Source organism: Quercus robur, chromosome 6 (assembly GCF_932294415.1).
Source record: "Quercus robur chromosome 6, dhQueRobu3.1, whole genome shotgun sequence".
Classification (NCBI taxonomy): domain Eukaryota; kingdom Viridiplantae; phylum Streptophyta; class Magnoliopsida; order Fagales; family Fagaceae; genus Quercus; species Quercus robur.
The window spans coordinates 38,807,800-38,831,579 of record NC_065539.1 but is presented as its reverse complement, the minus strand read 5'-3'; the positions used below and the strand labels follow the sequence as shown (position 1 = coordinate 38,831,579).

Here is a 23,780-nt window from a genome sequence, read left to right as displayed (position 1 = left end):
TTTATTACATGGTTCAATAAATTAGTATCACTATAATATAAACGAGTTGATATAATATACATCAAATAAGTAATTGGTGTGATAATTTATAATAATTGATAAAGTAAGAGTTTGCATTAAAAAAAAATGTGATAACTTATTAATTAGTGTGGGGTCGTGTGGGGGCCAACTTAGTTTAGGTCTTGTGATGTGTTGGGACTTGTGGACAAGATTGCACAATGCTATGTGCACTGTGCAATCTTATCCTATCAAGTTGTGTGCACTATTAATGTGCACTATTCTGCATTTTAAGATACAATGTGGTTTTTTTAATGTATTTTATTGACCAATAAAAGTACCTAAAATATTTTTTTTGTAATTAAAATATATAGATAAATATAATTTTTTTTTTTTACAAGTGGGGCCTTTTTTTATTTTGGGGCCTTAGGCAATTGCATCAATTGCTTATATGGTTCAGCCGGCCCTGCCTATTTTCTTCACAATTTTTTTTTTTATTTTATACTTTTTTTACTTTATACTTTTTTTACTTTAACTTTTTATTTTTCTTAACTTATTTCTTAATCTTTTTTAATCAATGGTTGATATTGAGAGGTACTTTTTGCAACTATCAATCTCAACCATTGATAGTAATCGGTATTGCACCAAATTAATCTTAATCCATTATTATTTCCTTTCACATTCACTTTAATTATATCTATCAGGATTGCCTCACCGATGTAGGCCTTCAATGCCAAATGTTGTTCATTTTATATACTTTTTCTCATTTCGTGTTGCTGTTAGTGTTTTCTAATGTTCTCTTTTATTGTAATACGAAATGCAAAACCCCAAAAATGGAAATAATTTTAAAGAGACGAAATCGGATCAACGAAGCACTAACACTAAAACTTGACAAAAATATGGATGAGAGAAAAAGGAGGTGGAAATTCGGAACTTCTTCTTGAGAAGAATAAAGGCGAGAAATGTCTCTTTATTAAATTGACAAATTAGATCACGATGTTCATTGTATTTGACATTATCAGATCTTTCAACACCATCTTCTAATCTTGTTCCATCTTTTTTTCTATATATAAATATTTTTCCTTAGATTCTGGTCCAATCTTTTTTACATTATTGTAATCAACATATTCGGTTCTCCATGGGCTTCTTGTATTGGTCAGGTATTTTAACTACATGATCTTCCTCTTTTTGTCATGATGACTTACGAGATTAATTCACTCAACAAATTGGTTATCTTCACATTAATATGAACAACCAATGAACCCGTCTGGTCAAGATTATTCCATGAAAATACGAACATCTATTGGAAGCATTATATTCGGTCGGTGCTCCTATAAGCGTGACACAATTCAATTCACACAAGAAAAAATTCTTTTGATGAGTGAAATTAACCTGAAATTTAAATTGTTGGTTAGTGTTATAAGATGCTTTTCTTAATTTAAGGTTGGCCAAGGGTTTTTTTGCCTAACCTTGCTCATCAAATATATACCTCATAAGTCTTATGATACGGAAATCACTAGAAATTCTGATGCTTATTCCATCAAGAATCAAATTCTGCTTCTGGATTATGGGATCCACAAAATTATTATTATTATTTTTTTGAGCACTAAATTGTACTTCTAGGACCACCAATACAAACCTTACTGACACTTATATATCATAAACAAATGGAGTATATAACTTAACAATGAAAAACACATATTTAACTATAAAAAAAAAAGAGAGAGAAGGAAATTAAGGAGAGTAATTACTTAGGAAAATTTCAATGACATGGATTTGGGGGACATGAGTCGCAAGCTAGCCAATGACCTCACTGAGACACTACTGATTTGGCACACATGTTGTAAAGTTTGTGACGCTAATAAAGAAAGTCTAGAACAAAATTTAGGTACAATAATTTAAATATTGTTTCTTAAGTTTTTCTCTTAAAATTCAACTGTGTAGTTATTTAACTTGAAAAAATACTTTCATCTTATGAGAAAAAATTCACATAACAGAATATTAAAAATGAAATTTAAAAAACCATACCTAAATACTGTACCTAACTCTTCCTCTAAAGTCGTTATATGACAACTTCAGATGCTTTATCTTTCCCTTTCCATCCCTGACTCTTTCGCATAAAAATGATTTATCTTTCTTTAATATGAATAAAAAGAGGGAAAAGTACGCGAAAAGAGAAAGAATACAAACAAGTCCATGTAATCTCTGAAGCCATCGGCTTGACCATCCAGATACATTGGACACAAACTATGATCTTTATTATAGAAGTTTCGAGCACGTGTAATGAATTGCCTTCGACGTGGCAAAAATTTGAGAGCCCCTAATTATGACAAAAAAGTAATAAGCCAAAAATACAACTTTTTTTTTTTTGCCATTGTTTTTTACAAATATAAATCTGATAAATGGTGATTAAATTTATATCGATTTTAATATAAATTTATTATTCAATTTTTATTAATCATAATTACATCATATCATTGTGAAAGTTATTGAAGGAAAATTTTGTCAATAAACATACACATATTATACTAAGAATAATTTTTTTTTTTTCTAGAAGAACCAAGGATAAAATTTAGATAGACTACATACATTTTTCAATTAAATTCAAAGATATATATATTATTGAATTTAATTTTCTTAAAAAATGATTATTCAAGTTTCATTGGTAGATGTCACCACCACATATTTAAATAAATTTGAGGATTTCGTATATTAATTTAATACTTTTTTCCCTTTTTTCCACACCATAAAAGGCCCCTGTCCTAAACACTAGTATGCATGCAAACATGGATGAAGACCCTAATAGAGGGAAGGCCAGGGGTGACGGCAAGGAAGGAAGTGATGGGGTCCGATACCGTGGCGTTAGAAGGCGGCCGTGGGGGAAGTTTGCAGCAGAGATTCGAGACTCGAATAGGCATGGTGCGCGTGTGTGGCTTGGCACTTTTAATACTGCAGAGGAGGCTGCGAGAGCTTATGATCGAGCTGCTTATGCTATGAGGGGTTCATTAGCCATTCTCAACTTTCCTAATGAGTACCCTTTAACGAGTGGTGGTGCTTCTGGTTCTTCTTCCTCTTCTGCTTCAGCTTCGGCTTCGGCTTCGGCTTCTTCATCAACGCGTGAGGGTGCTAGAACTGGTCAGCAAGGAAGACAGGTCTTTGAGTTTGAGTACTTGGATGATAAGTTGCTGGAGGAGCTTCTTGACTATGATGAGAAAAAGAGCAAGAAATAGGTCTTTCTTATAATTGCATCAAGCGCTTTCTCTTGCTAATAATCAAAAGTGGCAAACATCATCAAATTTGCTTCGCGGTTCCTTCACTCCCTTCCACGCAGTATGTGAGAGTCTGAACTTTTTGTTTTTCTATGTTGAAAAAGTTCTATATATTTCAGAATCCTAATGAATGCAGAGCTTGTTGAAGAAATTGTGCTCATTTTTACTAGTGAATTGTAGCTTTCAGATCGATCCATTATCGCTTTAAAACTTAGCATTATCATTTGTAAATAAGCTGTTCACTGCACGCACTGGAAAATATCTTGTGCACACTTTGAAAAAGAAGCTTTTGTCCAAATAGTATTTTTGTTCATTTTGCCTTGGCCATAATGCTTGACTGTAGATAAAATTAAACATATGGGTAGAAAGTTTGGTTTTGTTATTAATTGCCAATTAATTATAGGTCAAATAATATTTCTTGGCGTTTTTAGTGGACCTTTTCCTTCATATTATATATATATATATATATATATATTTTTTATTTATTTATTTAGAGAGTATCAACCTAAGGTGTATACTCTTATATCTTAATAATAGCTCTCTATTATCATATCAAGATACAGATCAACTTTTTTAATATATTTAGGTAAAGATTAAATCTCAAATTTCTTTTATACAAATACATATAAAGTTTGGTTTTGTCCTTGGCGGCTGTATTGTTTCTATTCTGGGATTATTTATGATCATAATCTCAAAAGAGGATTGTCCGTACAAGGATAGTTTCTTTCCCCTAAAGGCGGCATATATTGGGCATGCCGGTTGGAGGGATGAACCTGTCAGTGAATGCTCCAACGAAGAAAGGCAAGGTCACAGAACAACCTGGCCGCCAATTTATCCTTAAGTAATGAAACATTAGCAATCTTCAATAAGACATCAGCAATCAGCAATCAGCAATCAGCAGCCTCGGTACGACAACGACATCTATTTTGTATAGTATTTTGCCTTTTTATTATTATTATTGTTATTTATTAGTTTTTTTCTTCTTCTTTATTTAATTTGATTGGATAAGGTATAGGTGCAAGTTGCCATGTTTTTTATTCAGAGGGCCATGTACGTTTCCAATTATGTAAATGTTACTTAATTCATAATTATGATCAACATCAAATTGTGGAAAATGGTGTTATGTAGAATTGCAGGAATTCTTATGAAAATATTAAGTGTGGTTAAAATAAATCCATGGGCACATTTGTTAACTCTTTATATATCTGCTAAAAATTTGTAGCTCAACTGATACTTTATATATTTATATTCTGCTTTTCTTATTCTTCGTTCCCTCTCTTCTTTTTGGCATTAAATGAAATTGAACTCAAACAATTCTTGATTTGAGCACTAGATCAGAAGCCATATTAGAAAAACAATACAAAATCTGTGCATCCTTCTGAGAGTAAAGCTAGTTGTGCATATAGTGTCTGCGTGACTGGAAGTGTTGGTTACCACTATAAATAACCCCTTTTAGCTTCATTAATGAAAAAGCAGAGATAATAGGTAATTAGCACAGACATCTATACAACATTAAAATAAAATAAAAACACAATGTTTAATTTTCTTAAGCTTCCAAGAAACTACACAAAGCAAGCTCTCTAGAGCTTGTCCTACGATACAAAGGGAAGCTCCTCCGAAATAGTCCAATGGTACGTGACCTGAAATGGAAGTACCCACCTTCAAGAAGTTGGAGCTAGCAGGCCAATTAATATACCACTCACCTCAGGTATAGTTCTAGAACACATATTTTAAGCAAAAGTATTACACAATGACAAACTTTATACCCTTACAGAGTTAGGGTACCACTCCACACCAAATTCGAACACACCAAACATAATAGGAGAGTGATGCTACAGCCTACACATGCAGTTGATCCCATCACCCTTTAAATTTATAGTATACTAGATAAGTAAAAGTAATAGTGTTAGGGCAATTGTTATAATGTGAACATTATAGGTACCTAAAACTCTCCCTACAAATAAATAAATCTTTGAATTTGATCAATGGTTTGAAAATATTTTATTCCTTAACTTAGGACAAGAGACCTAACATTCATTTAGCTCTAGATTGGTAATAATAAAATGTAAACATTATATGGCCAATCATGCCTATAAAATCATATGATTAGTGGCAACTTCACTTACCTATTCAAATTTAAATATAAAAAAACCTTGCAAAAGTGTAAGATTGAAATCCAATATCAGCATATAATAAAAAGGATATGTATTTCAATAAAAATCTGCTAATGTTTTAAGGAGAAAGCATGTTAAGAAGTTGATTTAGTTTGGAGTCAGATTTAAGAGAAAGCTAGCAAGTAATATCAATATTTTTCTAATTTATTTTTTTAGATTTCAGTGTATTGAACTCATTACGAAAGTGACACGTGTCCAATTTTGACCATGTGTCATCATCTGCATATGTAAAGTGCACTGTAGCACTCGACCTAAGCTAAGGTTGGCATCATGTTATCAAAATCCCTAATAAGGTGGAACAAGAATCTTGATATGAATGAGATAAAAATTTTATTTTGATATAATTTCAGCAAGTATTAATCTTATCAGCACAATTGTCATGTATCACACAAGGGTTTAACTTTATCAACCAGTACCTACAGGAAAGTGTGTTCATGTTCTACAACATCCATGACTTATGCCCAAACTTTAATGAATGGACAGAAAGGACTCATTTCCATAAACTATCTAAAGTTCAAACGAGGAAGATGAATTGGAGAAAATGGTTGAACCATGGAAAAGCAACACAGTTGAGTTCATTCAAAGGTAAGAATTCACTGACAAAATGCAACAAAGTTTCCATGAAAAACTAAGAAAAAAAGAATTTGCCAGAAGTTCTCAAAGATGTCAAGGAAGAAAACATAGTCTGCAGAAAAACTTCCCAGAATTCATTGAACTAGCTACACTATGATAGTTTTCATAACTCAAAAATCCCAATACCCATCCAAAGAGTTTAATTTATTTCATTTTTACTGATGGGGTAGTGGAGGAGAAATTTATTAAGTATCAAGTTTGCATATCAAAAATCTAAAAGTTAAGCCTATTGGGTTGTTCAAATTCCAATAAATGTGCAGTAAGTAGATCATACTGATATGAAACATTTGAGTTTATTCTATATAATACTTTTGTTGCTATAGCGAATCAATTTAAGATTCATCAAGAGGGAAATTATCAAATTTTGTGATCTGTGGAAATATGTTTTGGAAGAAGATTGAAAAACTTTATATTAGAAGTATCTTTTAGTTTTATTTAGAGGATTTTGTAATCAAACCATTATTGTTACTTCGGAGTTTTCAATTAGAAAATTTTATAATTAGTTGCTTAAATTTGTAAGCATAGTCCTAGAATGTTAGAAAGGAAATTATGTAGAGTTCACAATAATACTTATTAGCTTTTGCATTTTATTTTTTTCCTCCCAATCTTCTTTTTGGATTCAAAAGCTAATAACTTTCTTTACATTATTCTCTCCTTTTAAGATCTTGTACAAATCTGATGGTTCCTGTCTTTAATTTTTTGGGGTTGGGGGGGCAGATCATATTCTAGGCATCTCCTACCACACATTAGCTTTTAGTGTAATCTTCCTAGGAAGACTAACAAAAGAAGATTCAGAATATATATATGAAGAAGATATTACTTTTGGTCCCATGATCACTACCAGCTCTGTCATATGAATTTTCTTTATGATTAACTGTGCATACAATCTTGAAAGTAAATTTGGAGATTGCGTTTTTTATCATCTTCAACTTTCAATATCTCCATGGCTATCGCATCAGGATTTGAGATTCTTAACCTTTATTCTTGCTGATCTAAAGATGCCAATTTTTTTCATTTGAACATTAATGACATCAACTGAAATGAATTTGATTGCTCTATGGTAATATACGTTCTAATATTCATACTTTTGGTAGCTTCAGTAAAGTTTATTAGTGTTGCTCCATTAGTTCTATGTTTCTTCCCCAAATAACCCAATGATCCAATGTTTGTTGGCTTTGTCTGACCTTCAATGGGTGATTATGATTAATAACTGGCTTGAGAAGCATGTGCTCTTTTATTATTCTTTCTTTAATCTTCATCATTTTCGTTTACTAACATTTCTAGTTAGACATTTTTTTTGTTTCTTCTTTCTGTAGCAACTCAATTCTATTCAAGACTGGTTCCTTGAAAAAGTTTGATGACCTCTTAATACTTTTGCTAGCTTCAATCAAGTTTTTGTTAGTGTTGCTCCATTAATTCTAGAATCTTTCTTCACCAAATAACCCAATGATCCAATGTTCAATATGAGAGATTACTAATTTTGGATTGAGAAGTATCTGGTTCTTTTATAATTCTCTCTCATCATTATCATTTACTAACTTTTCTTGTTAGACATTTTTATCTTGTTTCTTCTTTCTGTAACAGCTCCATTCTATTCAACACTGGTTCCTTGAAAAAGTTCAATGACCTCTTTATATATATTTAGGGCTGCTTTATCCAGTTCATCAAAAAAAAAAAAAAAAAAAAAAAAAAAAAAAAAAAAAAAAAAATTAGGGCTTCATTCAAAATCATGTCGCTTCTATAATCACTAAAGAATTAACACAATAAATCTAATAACATAAACCATACTTGCATCAAAATATTAGATCACATCTATAACTATTACAAACTCACCACATTTATAGCGTTTTTTCTTCTATCGATTAAACTGTATATACCCAGTTTTTTCTCAAGAAAACACTAACGATGTTAAGTATTAAACCTTGAAATTCATTAAAACTTAGGGGAAAGAGGGGGTGGGAGAGCTGGCGGATCGAGAAAGAAACAAAACAGTCAAAGAAATAGATCAAGAAAGGGCTTGAAACACAACCTTCATTTCATTCTTTCATCTTGGTGTCACGATCAACCTCGATTTCGTTTCTTCTTCTCCTCCTCCGGTTCAAGGAGGTCCTCCAGCACCTTGTCATCCAAGTACTCAAACTCGAAAACTTGCTTCTCTTGCCTACTAGATGACGAACCACCCCCCCTCTCGAAATTGCCAGTACTAGAAGTTGCTGAAGAAGTAGTAGATGATGGTGATGAAAAAGATGAAAGATGAGGAGGATAAGGAGGAGATCCCATGACTTGAGAATAATACTCATCAGGAAAGTTAAGAACAGCAAGATGACCCCTTAGGTTAAATGCAGCGCGATCATATGCCCTTGCTGCATCCTCAGCTGTATCGAATGTCCCGAGCCACTGTCGAGCACCATGCCTTGTAGGGTCTCGAATTTCAGCTGCAAACTTACCCCATGGCCTCCTTCGAACTCCTCGGTATCTCACCTCTTCCTTTGCCTTATCTTCCTTTCCTTTCTGACTCTCCTCCATCTTATGCCCTTTGTTTTCTTCTTGTTAGTAAATTTTTAAGGTGAAAAAGCACGTTTCGCTATGAAAATGGTCAGAAGTAAGTTTCTTTTTATAGGTGAGTCCACCACAACGTGGATTGACTATGTAGGGCTTTCTAGGAAAGTTCTTTATAGCAGTGTAAAAATTTGATTCTTCGACTAAATCTACACAACGAAATTCAAAAAGTTTTTTGTGAATCTATTTTCACCTGATAGGCCTTTTTTTTTATACATGTTCGGATTCTACAACAATTTGTTGCACTAGTAATAGTTTGACACTGGCTAGTAAAGATGAAATTACTTTTTTACACCCACTCTATGTTTACTTTTAGCGTATCTAGGGGAGCACATCTTGAAACCAAATATCAAAAGAGATCATAAGAATGTACATTTTTAAGAAGGAAATCTCATGAGAATAAGAATAATTAGTGGACAAATATAAAATCTATAGAAATTAACTGATAGGACGCCACACATTTTTCCATGCAATAATCAGATTATTAATAAACCAAAGTATGCAAATAATCTATACCACATGTAGTATAACATAATTTGATTTTTGCTTTATTTGGTGGAAGAAACAAAATGGTGAATATATATACATATATATATATATATATATATATATGCACACATATATATATATATATATATATATAATATCCTTGTATTTATAGGGTGGCTAAAAAAGATCATTTATATTTATACTAAGAAAATGGTTTGAATCTAAAATTCATTTTATTATCTCTTATATAAGAGTAAGATAACATTTTTTTTTAGAAAGTTTCAACATTCTTCAATTATCAGATATTTTACCAATTGAGCTAACTAGAACTCACAAGATTAAAAGAGAATCTTAACCTATGAAATAGATAAAATTATTAGAAAATCAAACATGTAAAATATTGAAATAAAAAGCGTGATGCCCTAACCAAACTGCCATTTCCTTCATTCTCAAAAAAAAAAAAAAACAAAAAAAAAACTGCCATTTCCTTAATTACAAAATGACTTCTAACCGAAGCCATTGGTGTTTTGGTCGGCCCCAGCTGTGAACTATTAAGAGCAGGTTATGACTTTGCAAACTAGTTTTCACGCAATCACAGGCTGAGAATTTAGATGCATTCTGTATTACTATTACCAACTTTGGAGATGAACTATCTGAAACTCTAGAGAGAAAATGTTCATGCCCTCAGTAAATGCTATACAGAAAAAAGACAAAAAGAAAATCTAACCCAAAAAAATTAAGTTTACATCATTATATATAACCATTTCTTTTAAATGAAAAGATGTCCGTTTGGCAAATGAGCTAATTTTTATCTATTGATCACTCATTTTGATTGTTGATGTTTTGGTCTATTGGGAAGTATTGGAGCTTAACCATATATTTAATCGGGAAGGTGTGGTGGTGTAACCGGGTGGTGTTGATGAATCTGGAAAGCTAGTGACAAGACTTGATGAAGTTCATTGGTGATTGGAGCTTAAGAGGCTCAAGTGCATTGGATAGCTTAGGCTTTGAGGTCTTTTTGTATTATTGCAGTCCAAATTATTTAGTAGTGGATTATTTTTGGTTTTGAGGGTCATAGAGAGGTTTTATGTCAAGTTCTTCAATTTTCTTCTTTGATAGCATATCGGGTGTTATCTTTGGTTTGCATCCTCTTTTCCATACTAACCTTTACATTATTGCATTGCACATTTATGTTTATCCATGCAATTTTTTGGTGGTTCGGTTAGTTAATTGGCTAATTATGTATATCCCACTTTAACTGTGTTTGGTCTAAAACAAATTAAGCTGTAATTAAAAGTTTAGGATTCTAAAATAGCATCTAATATTTAGCTAGTGCACTTTCAGAATTTAAGTGACTGATAACCTAGTGATAATTGCATAATTTATGGTGTCCTATATTTTTGTTTGAACTCGTCCCTCTCCCATGAGAAATTCTTATTTACACTGGGAGGACTGCTGATGTGGTCCTCCCTGACCAATAAAATAATGTCATCTATGCAAATGAATGTGTGAACTTCCTAATCAGCACAAAGAATAAAAAAAATAAAAATTAGCAATTGATGTCACATTTGTATAAATAATAGCATTTTATTGGTTGGGAGGTCAAGGAGAATTATGTCAGCAGTTCTCCTAGTAGATCTAATAATTTCTCCTCTCCCACTATCTACATATCTTTAAAAAAAAAAAAAAAAAAAAACTATTAGTTTGAGTTAATTATCATTTCCATTTAAAAATTTATTTGGTCAATTTTTCCCATAAATTTAATATGGGAAAACACACACAAAATGATGGCATACTTATTAAACTGTTATGGACTAGGATCTTTTAAACTGATTTATAAAATTATGTGCCAAATATTAAGGGTCAGCTTGAAACAATTTAGATACTATGGTGCGAAATTAATGTAATTAAAACTTCCCCGTCAAAAAAAATGTAATTAAAACTTTGGCGTTTAATATAAAACCAAGGCCAAACTTTGATTATTTTTACTGAGCTAAACTAAATCATTCCTCGTCAAGGATATTTTCAGGTTTAAGGGTCTGTTTGGATACTGTTTATTATTTAAAACTAAAAATACTGTAACAAAATAATTTTTAAATATGTAAGTAGTACTGTGGAGCCATTTTTAATAAAAATTTAATTGAAAAAGAAGTTTATAAGTCTCGTAAATAGTGCATGAGACCCGTTAATAAACGCATTTTTCAATCTTGGGCATTTAATGGATGCTACTGTAGCTGTGGGTTCCACGACAGCAAACGCCAGTCGCAAACATTGAGAAAAATCATCACTAACTCAGTAAGAAATTATATTAAAAAAATATTAAAAGGACTCATAAATAAATATGATGAAAGGAGGGCTAGCCGACTGATTAATGGGCCCAAATGAACCATTCGACCTAGGTGCGGATGCTTCGCCAGTTTCATAAAAAATAATAATAATAATTAAAAATAAAAAGGTAAAAAGAAGAAGAACGAGGTGACCACTGACCAAAGTCAAATTATTCTTGCGGAGCTTGACCGGATCAAACTTAATGCACACCTTTCTTTTTTGTTCACACCTCGTCTGAATGAACAAGCAGTGTGAAACCAGTTTTTTAATTGTTTTTTTTATAAAATATTTTTTATCAGTCAAACACAAATTTTTATAAATTTTTATATCATCTTTTTATTTATCGGGACTATATATATATATATATATTATTTTTTACAAGATAGAATTTATATTTTAATCTAATCTAAGTGTATATGTGTGTGAAACTCCTTCTTGGAGACCTGAAGGGACAATATGTTATGATATATAATAGCAATGATAGCATTGATGATCTCCTATAAAACCGATATTAATTTCACTAATTATAAATTACTATTCTAATTAATTACTAAAGAAAAAAGTAAAAATACTATTTTGATTCTTATATTTTAGAGTTATTATAATTTGATTTATATATTTTAGTAGTAGTCAATTTGTTTTATGTTATTTTAATTAGCAGTCAATTTTCGTTAGTAAATTGACGGTTGAAATCAAAGTAATGGTGACTCTAAAAGGCAAAGACAAAAATGATTTTATATAAGTAGGAAAAAAAAAAAAGTATCGTAATCAAAGTTACGTTCTCCGACCTCAATCAAGAGGAATCAATTTTGTCCTTCTTCACAAGTGCGAGCAATATTATGAACATCTTGATTTTTCTAAGCCGCAAGCGTTTGAAAATGTTACGAACTTTTTGAATTTTCAAACCAAATTCTATAGCAAATTTGAATTCCTAAAGTGGGAAAAATGGTTTCTTTTACTTTAACTAATCATCTAATATATCTAGAGACTTCTATATACATGGCTCATCATAGTTCTTTGATCTTTCTAACCAAATCTATATTTAAATTTTGACAACAAGATTTACGGTAATGAAAAATGAAACCTTCGGCTGGGATCATCCCTTACGTATCAAAATATTAATTAGTTTTATCTATATTATATATAAGATAATTCTCCTCTTTTAACTGGACTTTTATGTGGTTTAAAAACATCATCATTAATGAAGGGTAACTTCATTTAAAAATAGTATCATAAATGTCAAATAACAAATTTCATATTGTATTTAAAAAGAGAAATTTTAAAATTTATAATTTTTTTTTCTCTTCACATTCAAAAAAAAGATTACAGTTACTGCTTATCTCTAAATTTTATCATTTTTATTCTTTCTCAACAAATTTTTTTATCCTTTTTATTTGTTTGAAAAATAAAAATATATATTTCTAAATTATAATAAATGCAAATTATTAACCTTTACCCAAAAAATAGAATAACCTCTAAGCACAAAGGCTAGTCTTTTATAAGAAGTTCATATTTTCATTACATTACACAACCAATGTAAATAAACTAATATCCTTCTTATAATTTTGAGATGATTTTAATGATAATACTACTTACATTACACAACTTATGTAAATAAACTAATATCCTTCACATAATTTTTAGACGATGTTAATGATATTATGTTTGTACATTTATCAAAATTTAAAAATTCAATATTTATTACATTTAAAAAAAAGGGTGAGGGTGGAAATCCAACAATATTTAGGCATAACTATAGGCTCTCTCAAGTGGGTTAATTTATATATAATATATAATAGTTGAAGATATTTAACTATTAGTTAACCTTCTAATATTTTGTTATATCTTTCGAGACCTTACAATTTTTCACATCATTATTATTATTTTTATTTTTATTTTCTGTTCCAATTCTAATTAGAACACGCCTACTCTTGGGAATTCAATTGGTAGCAAACATTACTATTGTGAATTTCAGTTAGTAACAAAAACCCTTAAACCCTTCCCTTCCCTTTAAAAGACTCGGTCCTCTCTTTCTCTCTCTCTTTGTTCATAGTCTTTGTTGTCAATTTGAAATTCGAAAATAACTAATTGTGAGGGTATAAAGGTCCTCACAAACAGTTGTTAACGACGACTGCTTCCCCTCACTAAAAATAAGTCGACTTTTCTCGCCATTTGGTAATATATTTGTAAAGGCAGATTTGTTCAGTAACGACAGTGGTTGCCCTCGTAAATTATCTATTTGCGAAGGTATGTTTGCAAAATCTCTTTTAGCAACAAGAGCAAATACAACAGCCTTCAAGGGCCCCCCTTGCTAATAAACTTTTGCGACGATATTTGAATTTTTGCAAAGGAATTTTACCCTCGCTAGTAGACTCTTTTCTTGTAGTGCCTTTTTAGGTGATGAGAAGCAATAATCTTTGAAGTTTGAACCAAACTAGCATCGCACTGTCGTTATTAAAAGTTCAAACTCAAGATCTATTCCATACTAAAACTTTCATCATTGGACCATAAGCTTACGTCTAATAATTTGTTAGACTACAATTTGGAAAATTTCACTTAAAACCCAATGCTTTAGGTGTGGAAAAAAATTAGTACTTGAACTTTCAAAAATAACAAATTTAACCATAAAATTTTAAATGTAACAAATTAAACCTTGGAATCAATCTTGTAAGCCCCCGCTAATTAAGTTGGCATTAATTATTTAAAAGAAAGAAAAAAATCGAAGAATTTAACTCAACTTGAGAGAGAGAGAGAGAGAGAGAGAGAGAGATGCCTACTTGTCACATGCATTCCACCGCATGATACCCACCCCACCAATGAGAACATAAAATATATATATATATATATATATATATTGAAAATAGATTTGGTTTGAGTCGTTTTGGGTATTTTGGTTGGAATGGTTTTGATTTAGGTATTGGTTTGATTTAGGAATTTGGTTTGGTTTAGGTACTTGATTTTGATCTCAGTATTTGGTTTTGATTTAAAACTGTTAAATCAGGGAAGATGACAAAGGATATTGCATTTTTTTTTCATGGGTCCAAGATTATGAGTCCCCAATTTTATGAATTTGTTGATTTTGCTTCTAGTGTAAGCTATTGTAATACTCGGATGGCATCTAGAAATCCATTTTGTGATGACGTGTGGAGGAAACTTGAGATTATTGATCCTACTCACCCAAAGTAAAGACATGTTGTATGTTGGTGAAAATGCGAATAATCCTGCTGCAAATGCTCTAAAACCTAATTTGACTATTTTTAGAATAGAGAAGAAAGTTATAAGAAATATTTTGGCTTGCTTTTTTGCAAAGTATGTGTCTTCCAACTGAGGAGATGATTATGATTTTTTCGGAATTTTATGAATTTATTACTAATAAATTAATAATACCTTCACGAATTTTGTAGTGGTGAAATGGATGGATACATTTACACTTTTAATAAACATATATAGCATGTGAATTTGAGTTCACAATTTGCCAGGGGTGGGTTGGAGATGACAATTCTCATCTTCTACACCTCTCTCTCTCTCTCTCTCTCTATGTGAGTCAACATTTTTTCCTTCTTATATTAAATATCAACTTATATAAAGGGATTATAATAATTTGACTTTAAGTTTATTTATTTTTTAAGAATTCAACGTTTAATTTATTACTTTTGAAAATTAAGATTTTAATTTGTTACCATCATTAAAGTACGGGGTTTAAAGTTAATTATTTTCAAATAGATTTCAAAAATCAATGCAAGATATTGGATAAAATGGAAAACTATTCAACCGTTTACTAATTGTATATCAGCTTGAGACTAATGCAACAATGGGTGTGTGTAGACATCAAAATTTTATGATTTAGGGTGCGTTTGAATCGGCTTCAAACGCATTCCAGAAATCAATTTCCGGAAAAGAGGGCGTTTGGCTGTCACGGAAAATATTATTTTCCGGAAAATATTTTCCGTTTGACCGAAATTTTCAGCTTTGACCACGGAAATGAATTTCTGCCTTCATTTTCACTTCAATTCATTTCCGTGGCTTGCAAAACGCAAAGAGAGAGAGAGAGAAAAAACAGAGAACACAACACGAGAGCGAGAGAGAAATAACAAAAAAAAAAACAATCGAACGAGAGAGAGAGATCAAGTGCGGAATAGATTGACGCTAACGAACGAGATCGACGCCAAGGCCTGAGTGCGAAGCCAACGAGCGAGATCGAAGCCAACGAAGTGCGAGAGCTCCGATCGATCCAGCCACCCAGAGCTCCGATCCGGCCAACGAGCGAAGCCTATAGCTTGAACGAGAGCCAACGATCCACAAACCCTGATCGATCCAGCCACCCAGAGCTCCGATCCGGCCAACCAAACACAGAAAGAACGAGAGCCAACGATCCACGAACCGACACCGATCTACCTCACACCGGTCACGCCGAGCTCTGCCAGACGACCACCGCGCCAAACGCCGCAGACCCACGGTGAGTGACAGCTCAAACTCACACCGATCCGCCACACACTCACCTCACCTCCGACCCACACGTCCGATCCTCCGATCCACTCATTTCCTTGTGCTGTTTGGCTTGGTTTGAACTTTACACTGTCAACTATTTGCTGATTAGAATTTTAATTTCTTTTTATCTGGAGCTGATGAGTTTTTATTAATATATATCTTTTACTTTGTTTGGATGTTAGGTTATATGAGAGCTGTAAATTTACTCGTTTATTCTCATTTCGTTGCATTTTAGTATGTGACATTGATGAATTTGGTTCAAATATTTTTTTGTCCTTCAAAAAGAAAAAAAAAAAAAAGAATTATGATGCCTTTAATAATTGAGAAATGTTATTGGAATGTAATTTGGAGGTCTGTAAAAGCGATTTCCGTAAAATATTTGGACGAATCAAACACCGGAATTGATTTTCCGTAAAACGATTTCCGAGACAGCCAAACACCCGAATACATTTTCCTTTTCCGGAAATTAGCATTTCCGGAAAATATGTATTTTCCGGAAAACGTTTTCCAGCAACCAAACACAGCTTTATTCACAACCGTCCGATTGTTCATGATAAAATATTTGTGATCAAATTAATCTCTAATTGATGATGTGGATGATTAGCAAATGAAATCAAGTCGCGTGGCAACATTAAATGAAGAAAGCCATATGGGAGCATCATAAAGAAAGACCTATATGAAAAGTCCTTATTAAATGAAATACCAAATTAAATTCATAATTCAACTCTCAATAAATGCTGAGAGAAAATTCCAAATTAAATACTATTGAGTTACTTATAAATAGAGGCTTCTCATATAAGAAAAAGGAGACATTTAGAGAGAAAATACTACTGATACTTTGCCAAAATAGAGAGTCATTTCTAAAGTTCACAAGAATTTCATTGTTCATCAAGGCCTATTCCTACTTTTTCAAATCAAAGTGGGGATTCTCCTTTAATCTAGTTCGAGATCAAGCCAACGGCCCTCGCATCAAATCAAGCACTTTCAACTATTCATTCAACTTGGAGACATCAAAGCACGATTCAAGATCAAGCTTCATAACCCCTTCGGATCGTAACATTTCTTAGAGATCGAATTAGAGGAATTTATTGTACTCTTTCATTGTAAAGATTCATACAGAGGATTGTACTCACACATATAACTCAATACAAATTGATAATTTGTTACACTATTTCGTAATTGCGTGATTCTTCTTTTACGAAAATTGTGTGTACAATGTGACTTAACTAAATCAACCAATCTATTTTGTACTAATAAAGTTTAAATTAATGCAATTATGTTCTTGTTGATATAATATTCGTGTGTGTGTGTATATATATATCACGGCTTCAGTAATCTCAATCATTCGGTTTGTGAGGTGTCTTAAAAATCACTTTGATAATGATACCCTAGTTTGAAGAGAGCAAACATAGGAATTAGCAAAAGATGAAAACGAAATTACGGTGGAATATCCTTGAACATGTTGACCAAAACACAACTCCTTTTACTGGCAAATAGTAGTTTATTGATGGGAAAAAGTTAAATGGATGTCTATGGTTATTTGTTTTAGTGGGGAGGAAGCCTCTGTGTAAAGATGTGATTTACAATTATGTTTTATGGTAGTTTTATTTCATAACAAAAAGTGTTGTAATTGCATTAATTTTATTTCCATGTGTTTTGTGGGATTTTATTGTATTGGATTTAGTATTAAGTTGGTGAAGAATCAAGCAAGCAATAAAGATCAGTGCAATTTCGCGACTAGCTCGCAAGGTTCGCGAGTAAGTTCCCTCGAGAAGGTCACGTGAGAAGCACACGTTGGAAGCTGAAAAGGTAAGTGCCAAGCTGCATTTTGCGAGTACTTCGCGAGACAGGCCATCTTGCGAGGTACCCGTGAAACTCTTTACCTGGAGGATTTTAAGTGTGACTCTTATACACTTCACTCATACTATATATACCCTCATTATCCAAAAAAAAAAAAAAACCTAGATAGGTTTCTACAACACAACACACCCACCTTTTAGAGAGAGAGAGAGAGAGCTATTCATTCTTTAGTGAGAAATCATTGTAGTCTTTTTTCATTCCCTCTCCCATTGTTATACCTTGAGAAGAGATTTGTACCTAAACACAACCTGCACATATTTAGAGTGTAAAGAGTGTTTTGGAGATTGGGAATTTTTGGAGATTTGCCAAAAGAAGCGGGTGAGGCTTGGTGGATGCAATTGGGCGGTATTGCGGGATCTGAAAAGTTAGTGAAGACAAAATTTTGAGAAGTCTGTTGGTAGTAGGAGCTTGGAGGGCTCAAGTACATTAGGTAGACTAAGCTTGAAGGGTCATTTGTTATTTGTGTACTCGAACTTATTTACTAGTTGATCGATTTCGACTTGGAGGGTTGTGGAAAGGTTTTTCTCCAAGTTCTTCGGTTTTCTCTTCGATAACATGTCTTGGTGTTATTTTGTGTTTGCATCTTTCTTCCCTACTCTTTAAGCTTTACTTTTATTGTTCATTGTGGCTGGATATGGCTTAGAGTAGTGTTATCGGTATATTGCGTTTATTTACTCTTGTTTCGCACTTTGATAAGTTAGTGTAAAAGCAATCTAGCGCTTTTTTTTTTTTTTTTTTTTTTTTTTTTTTGAGGTCTGAACAAGCTCTTGTATTTTAGTACAAATCCAAGCTTTCACTCTGCATATGAGTTGGCTCTAATTTTGAGAGATCTCAAATCGAATTTGAAATAAGGATGTTGAACTTATGCAATTTTTGAATACTTGTTTGTATTTTGGCCATAACTTTTTACTCATAATTATGATTGACTTATTCTAGTGCCATTTGAAAGAAGGGTTTTACTAACTTGTGCTTTTAAGGCATACATTAGTAAACCATTTTAGGAAACTTTTTATAGAAAAATGAAAAAGAAACCAACTTTTTTGACAACTTTTTCAATTCCCCATAAAATGTTTCCAAAAATGAATGATTAATGTGTGTCCTAAGAGCACACATTAATCGGATACTTGAAAGAAAATTCAATTTTATACATTTTTTCACAAAAATAGAGAAGTAAAAATTTTGACGTTTATTATGCTAAAAATGTGTTTCAATAAGAAGATGAAAAATTGTAACTTTTTTTTTTAGCATTTTTAGGGAGTCTAACAGAGAGTGATGATGAACACTTGTTGATGTTCTTTTAGTGTCGATTGGTACTTTAAATTTTAAACTTTGTCTTAAACTGATCCAATTTTGTTACTAACTGTGTATGATTTGGTGCATGAGTATACATCCACATGAAATTTTTGAATACGATACAATCTAATTTTTAACACCTCATTAATTTAATTAATTCTTGTTGGAATCAATCAAAATTAAGTGATTAAAATCAAAAGCGATCGAGGCTTGATTGTGTGGATGCTTCACAAAACCAAGAAAATATTTTCATGATAACCTTTAATTGAGTGGTCTGATTGATACCTGTGACATATCGTTGTGATCGTTAGAATGTCAAAATTCGTTTTGTATCATAAATTTGAAACCAATTTTTGAAATTACAATTATGCCCTTAGAGTGTGAAATTATCAATTTTCTCTTGATGTTGGTAGGGCTGTCCACTGGAACCAAGAACCCAACACAGCCATTTGGGCCGATCCCAAAACCAACCAACCTGACATTGGTGACAGTTGGTGGCAAGTCTCCGCCTCCAACAACCAAGACTGATGGGTTGGTTGGCAGGTCTTCTTATGAAAATCTAATTCCAACTGACTGACTGATCTATACATAGGAATCACACTGTTTTCTGTTGGTACATAGGAATTGGCTAGATCCGATGGATTTTAGCCAGTTCTGATCATATCTAGTGGGTTTTAGTGAGGTCTCTCTTTCCCAACTCCGACCGAGGACCCTCGCACGAACCAACTTCTTTTCGGGTCAGTGGTAGGTCTAGATTTCGAAGACCTAAAGTGGTAGAGTCGATTTCGAGTTAGGACACACTCGACTAGGACCAACCAGTGGACAGCCCTAGATGTCGATTACATGTAAGTTGTAAAATGGAGTGTCTACATTCTCTTCTTCCACCATTTTGGACAAGTAATAAAATATTGGTTGAGGCTTAAAACGCTTCACTCTAGTTCTCCTCTACTCTCTTTCCAACATTGAAACCAAAAAGTGAAAATTGGTCACTTTTCTTTCTTACACTTTCCTTCCTTTGTTTCCACCATTCCAAACAAAGTGTTAAGTTTGTAAACTAGTCCAATATAGTTTTTAAAGTTTGTTCCATTTTTTAATTTGGTCCATAAAATTTCAAAAAGTTGTAAAATGGTTACCCCATTTTTTTCCTTTTTATATTCTTGTACTACTTTTACAACATTTTTTTCATCAATTAATTACTAAATATAGAATAGAGAATTACTTAGCAAATTCAAGTTCTAAAGTAGAAAATATTGTCCCCTACATAAATTACACATAGCAATGGTGAGCCAAAATTGTGGCTACATTCACTTTAAGGGGGAAACAATACTTTACCCCCCCTTAACTTATACCCTCTTTTATACTTATCCTATTAAACCATGACAATGCACACTTTACCTCTCTAAATTATTACTCTTGTAACACTTGTCCCCATAAAATTATGAAAGTACACACTTACCCCTCTAAATTTTTACTCGTATAATACTTTATATCTAATAATTTAGAGAAGTAAATGTGAATTTTTATAATTTAGGGAGATAAATGCAAAAGGGCTCATAGTTTAGGGGGTAAGTGTAGAAGATGGTATAATTTAGGAGAGTAAATTGTGCATTTTTGTAGTTTAGAAAGTAAGTGTAAATAGGGTATAGTTTAGAGAGTAAAGTGTAATTTCCTCTCATTTAAGTGTTCTTGGACTTTGAATATATATAATTTTTTGGCCACAGCCATATGAAACCTTTTCTTTTATTGTACATGTAACAGACCACACATGTCAGTGATGTCACATTAGTGTCCAAATTAACAAGCCAAAATAAATCATTCAATAAACTTTAATAAATTGATTACTATTTTTTAAATTAAATCAATAAATAAAAAATGGTGTTTGTTCAAAACCTTTTTTTTGTATTAAAAAAAATTGTAAATTCATGTCTCTCTATGAGTTTGTGAGATTAGTATGAAACCGTACAGATCACGCAAGTCTTATAAAGAAATGTTTAAAAACAAAATTTCAAAGTACAATTAAAAAAAAAAAAAAAGAAACAATTCAACGTACAATTGATGCAATTGATAATTGATAATTTTAATGTTCATTGCTTCATAGAAAAACAATAACTCTCACACTAAAGATACTAAAATCACTTAAAACTTATTTTAGCAACCAAAACACAAAAAAAGCAAGCTATATCAAGGTTGCTAAATTTTAAAAAATTTAGTAACAAGCTACAGTAAAGTGTCATCTTTGACACTGTTCTGTAACTCCAAAGCTATAAAAAAAATAGTATAATATTTCATTCTCTTTCCTCTTTATTTTATTGTGTTAGGAATATTATTTCATTGTGTTATTTTTATTATTCTAATGTGTTGAATACTAAAATAATCACTTTGATGCAAGTGAGTCAATACCGTACTGGAGGCTGTACCACTTTGGCCAGCGGTACGATGTATTTCGGATACCGGTCAATACCGGTGTACCGTTTCGGGTTTACTGCTATTTTTTATATTTATAAATAAATAAATAAATAAATATATGTATGTGTGTGTGTATATATATATTATAATAAATATAAAAGTTTACCATAAAACATTTCCTTAATTCAGAACTAATTATTCATGATTTTAGACTTTAGTATCAATTAAAGGAAAAGGAAAAGGAAAAAAAAAACACAATACAAAAAATAGAAAGCTTAAAAGTTACCATTACATACTAAGAAAACAAATAATACTAATAAGTTAATGCAAATAAGTTACCATTCTACCCTAACAAAAATTCAAAAATTACAAAACTTAAAAAAAAAAAAAAAAAAAACTTTTTTCTGTACCGGCCAGTACGCCCGGTACCGGCCGGTATTGTCCGAAATTGGCCGGTACGAGGCCGGTACAGTTGGTATTTTTTCCGATACGAAATAGGGGGGTTGAACATACTAGATTGCTGGCCGGTACGGTATATTCCGGCTGTACCGGCCGATACGGTACGGAATCGACTCCCTTGCTTTGATGTTGAGTGTATTATAAAGTCAAGTGTTAAAATAGATAAGATGGTGCTTTGAGTTGCTAAAAGTTATATTTTCTAACAACATTGCTGTGAATGCTCATAATTTAATGATGATGCAACTGAAATTTAACGCATAATCAAAGCCCAAATTGCACTTTGTCCTCAATTTTAAAGTTCATGTATGAAACTTTTTTTTTTTTGGGTGAAATCATGTATGAAACTTTGCATCTAGGCATTACATGTCAATGCATGTTGAATTTACGAATGCAATTCCATTTTGGGTGTCCCACAAAAGCTAGCTAGGAAAATAATTTTTCAACGATAAGATTCATTATAGAAATGAATTCCTTGTACTTTTCCAAGTTTGCTTGCCTCTATAATAATGTTTCTTTGACAATTATCATACTTTGAGTGGGTAGTTTGAAGCTATGATATGTTAATGCCTTGACCTCAGGTTTTTAATTAAACTGTACATAAATATATTGTATATTTTAATATTAAAATGTGACTTTGTGAAGAGAGTAGGTTGTCGTGCAAAAACTTGACAAGATCTTGTATGATCCTGTAAATTGAAAAAAGTTCTGATATATATTGATGGTAAAGTCAAAATGACAAAATTTGGTTGGTTATAACTTAAAACTACTATTTCGCTTAATATCTTCTTATGTGAATTTTGACAAATCAGCCCTTAGATTATATTTTTTTCTTATATTCTCCATACTTGCAAAATTTTTAGAAAATCAAAAATAAAAAACCATGTCATCAATTAATTATTTAAATTGCAAATTTTTGTAGTCTAAAATTATGTATAAAAATTAAGTTTTTGGATGATATAGTAAATAACATCTGATTGATACAAAATTTGAAATGTATGTTAAAAGTATGAAAAACAAGCACTCTAACGGTTAAAATTTTAAAATATATAGAATGTTAATTTTTAAAAAAATAAATAAAATTATAACCTTAGGTTACAACTAATTTTGTAGCAAAATTTTGTCCAAAACAAAATATGAATTCTAATAAGAAAAGTATCATTTTAATACTACAAATGAGCTCGTGAGAAATTAGCCTCGCCGAAAAGAGGGAAATTTTAGTATGGACTTCAAATGTTCAATTTAAGTGGACATGTAATCATCTCCGACAAATTATTACACCATTAGTATAATCAAATCTTGATAGATATTCACCGCTTCATAGAAAAGCTGTGGAGGAGCATTTCACAGACATGGTCAATGAAGGCCTTATGCCAATTTTGTCTATGTTTAGGAACAAATAGACAAAAACTACCAAGGGTGATTCAAAGTTCTACTCTTAGCTAATCCAATTTGTTTAGTGTACATGGTGTAGTAATTTCATAAATAATTCCATTTTCCTCAAAAACGTTTTGAAGTATAAATGAATCATACTATCCTCCTTAATTCGATCCAAGTCTTCTAATTTTCTCACCTTTTTTATTTTCAACTCTTGTCTTAAACTTTATGAACATGTTTTCAGTTTATTTTTGCCATTCAGGAAATATACCCTCGTATATTGGAGTAGTCATCTATGAATGTAATGTAATATCATGTTTCTTGAAAATAAAAAAGGATTAGCAAAAGAAGGATTAGCTTTATTCATGTTCTCACATACAAAATCAAGTACAAATAATCCCCCAAGAGAAAATACCTTAGCCACAAAACCCTATTATAGCTAAGAATAAGT

General features: G+C 31.8%; 2 protein-coding genes across 2 annotated transcripts; one reads left to right on the top strand and one right to left on the bottom strand.

The window, feature by feature from the left end:
- The first annotated feature begins 2,783 nt into the window (after positions 1 to 2,783).
- On the top strand, positions 2,784 to 3,701 carry LOC126689716 (ethylene-responsive transcription factor ERF096-like). The gene has a single exon (XM_050384909.1). The coding sequence runs from the start codon at positions 2,784 to 2,786 to the stop codon at positions 3,225 to 3,227; it is 444 nt and encodes a 147-aa protein (XP_050240866.1). The 3' UTR covers positions 3,228 to 3,701.
- Positions 3,702 to 7,843: 4,142 nt separating this feature from the next.
- On the bottom strand, positions 7,844 to 8,677 carry LOC126689715 (ethylene-responsive transcription factor ERF098). The gene has a single exon (XM_050384908.1). The coding sequence runs from the start codon at positions 8,597 to 8,599 to the stop codon at positions 8,135 to 8,137; it is 465 nt and encodes a 154-aa protein (XP_050240865.1). The 5' UTR covers positions 8,600 to 8,677; the 3' UTR covers positions 7,844 to 8,134.
- Positions 8,678 to 23,780: the final 15,103 nt, after the last annotated feature.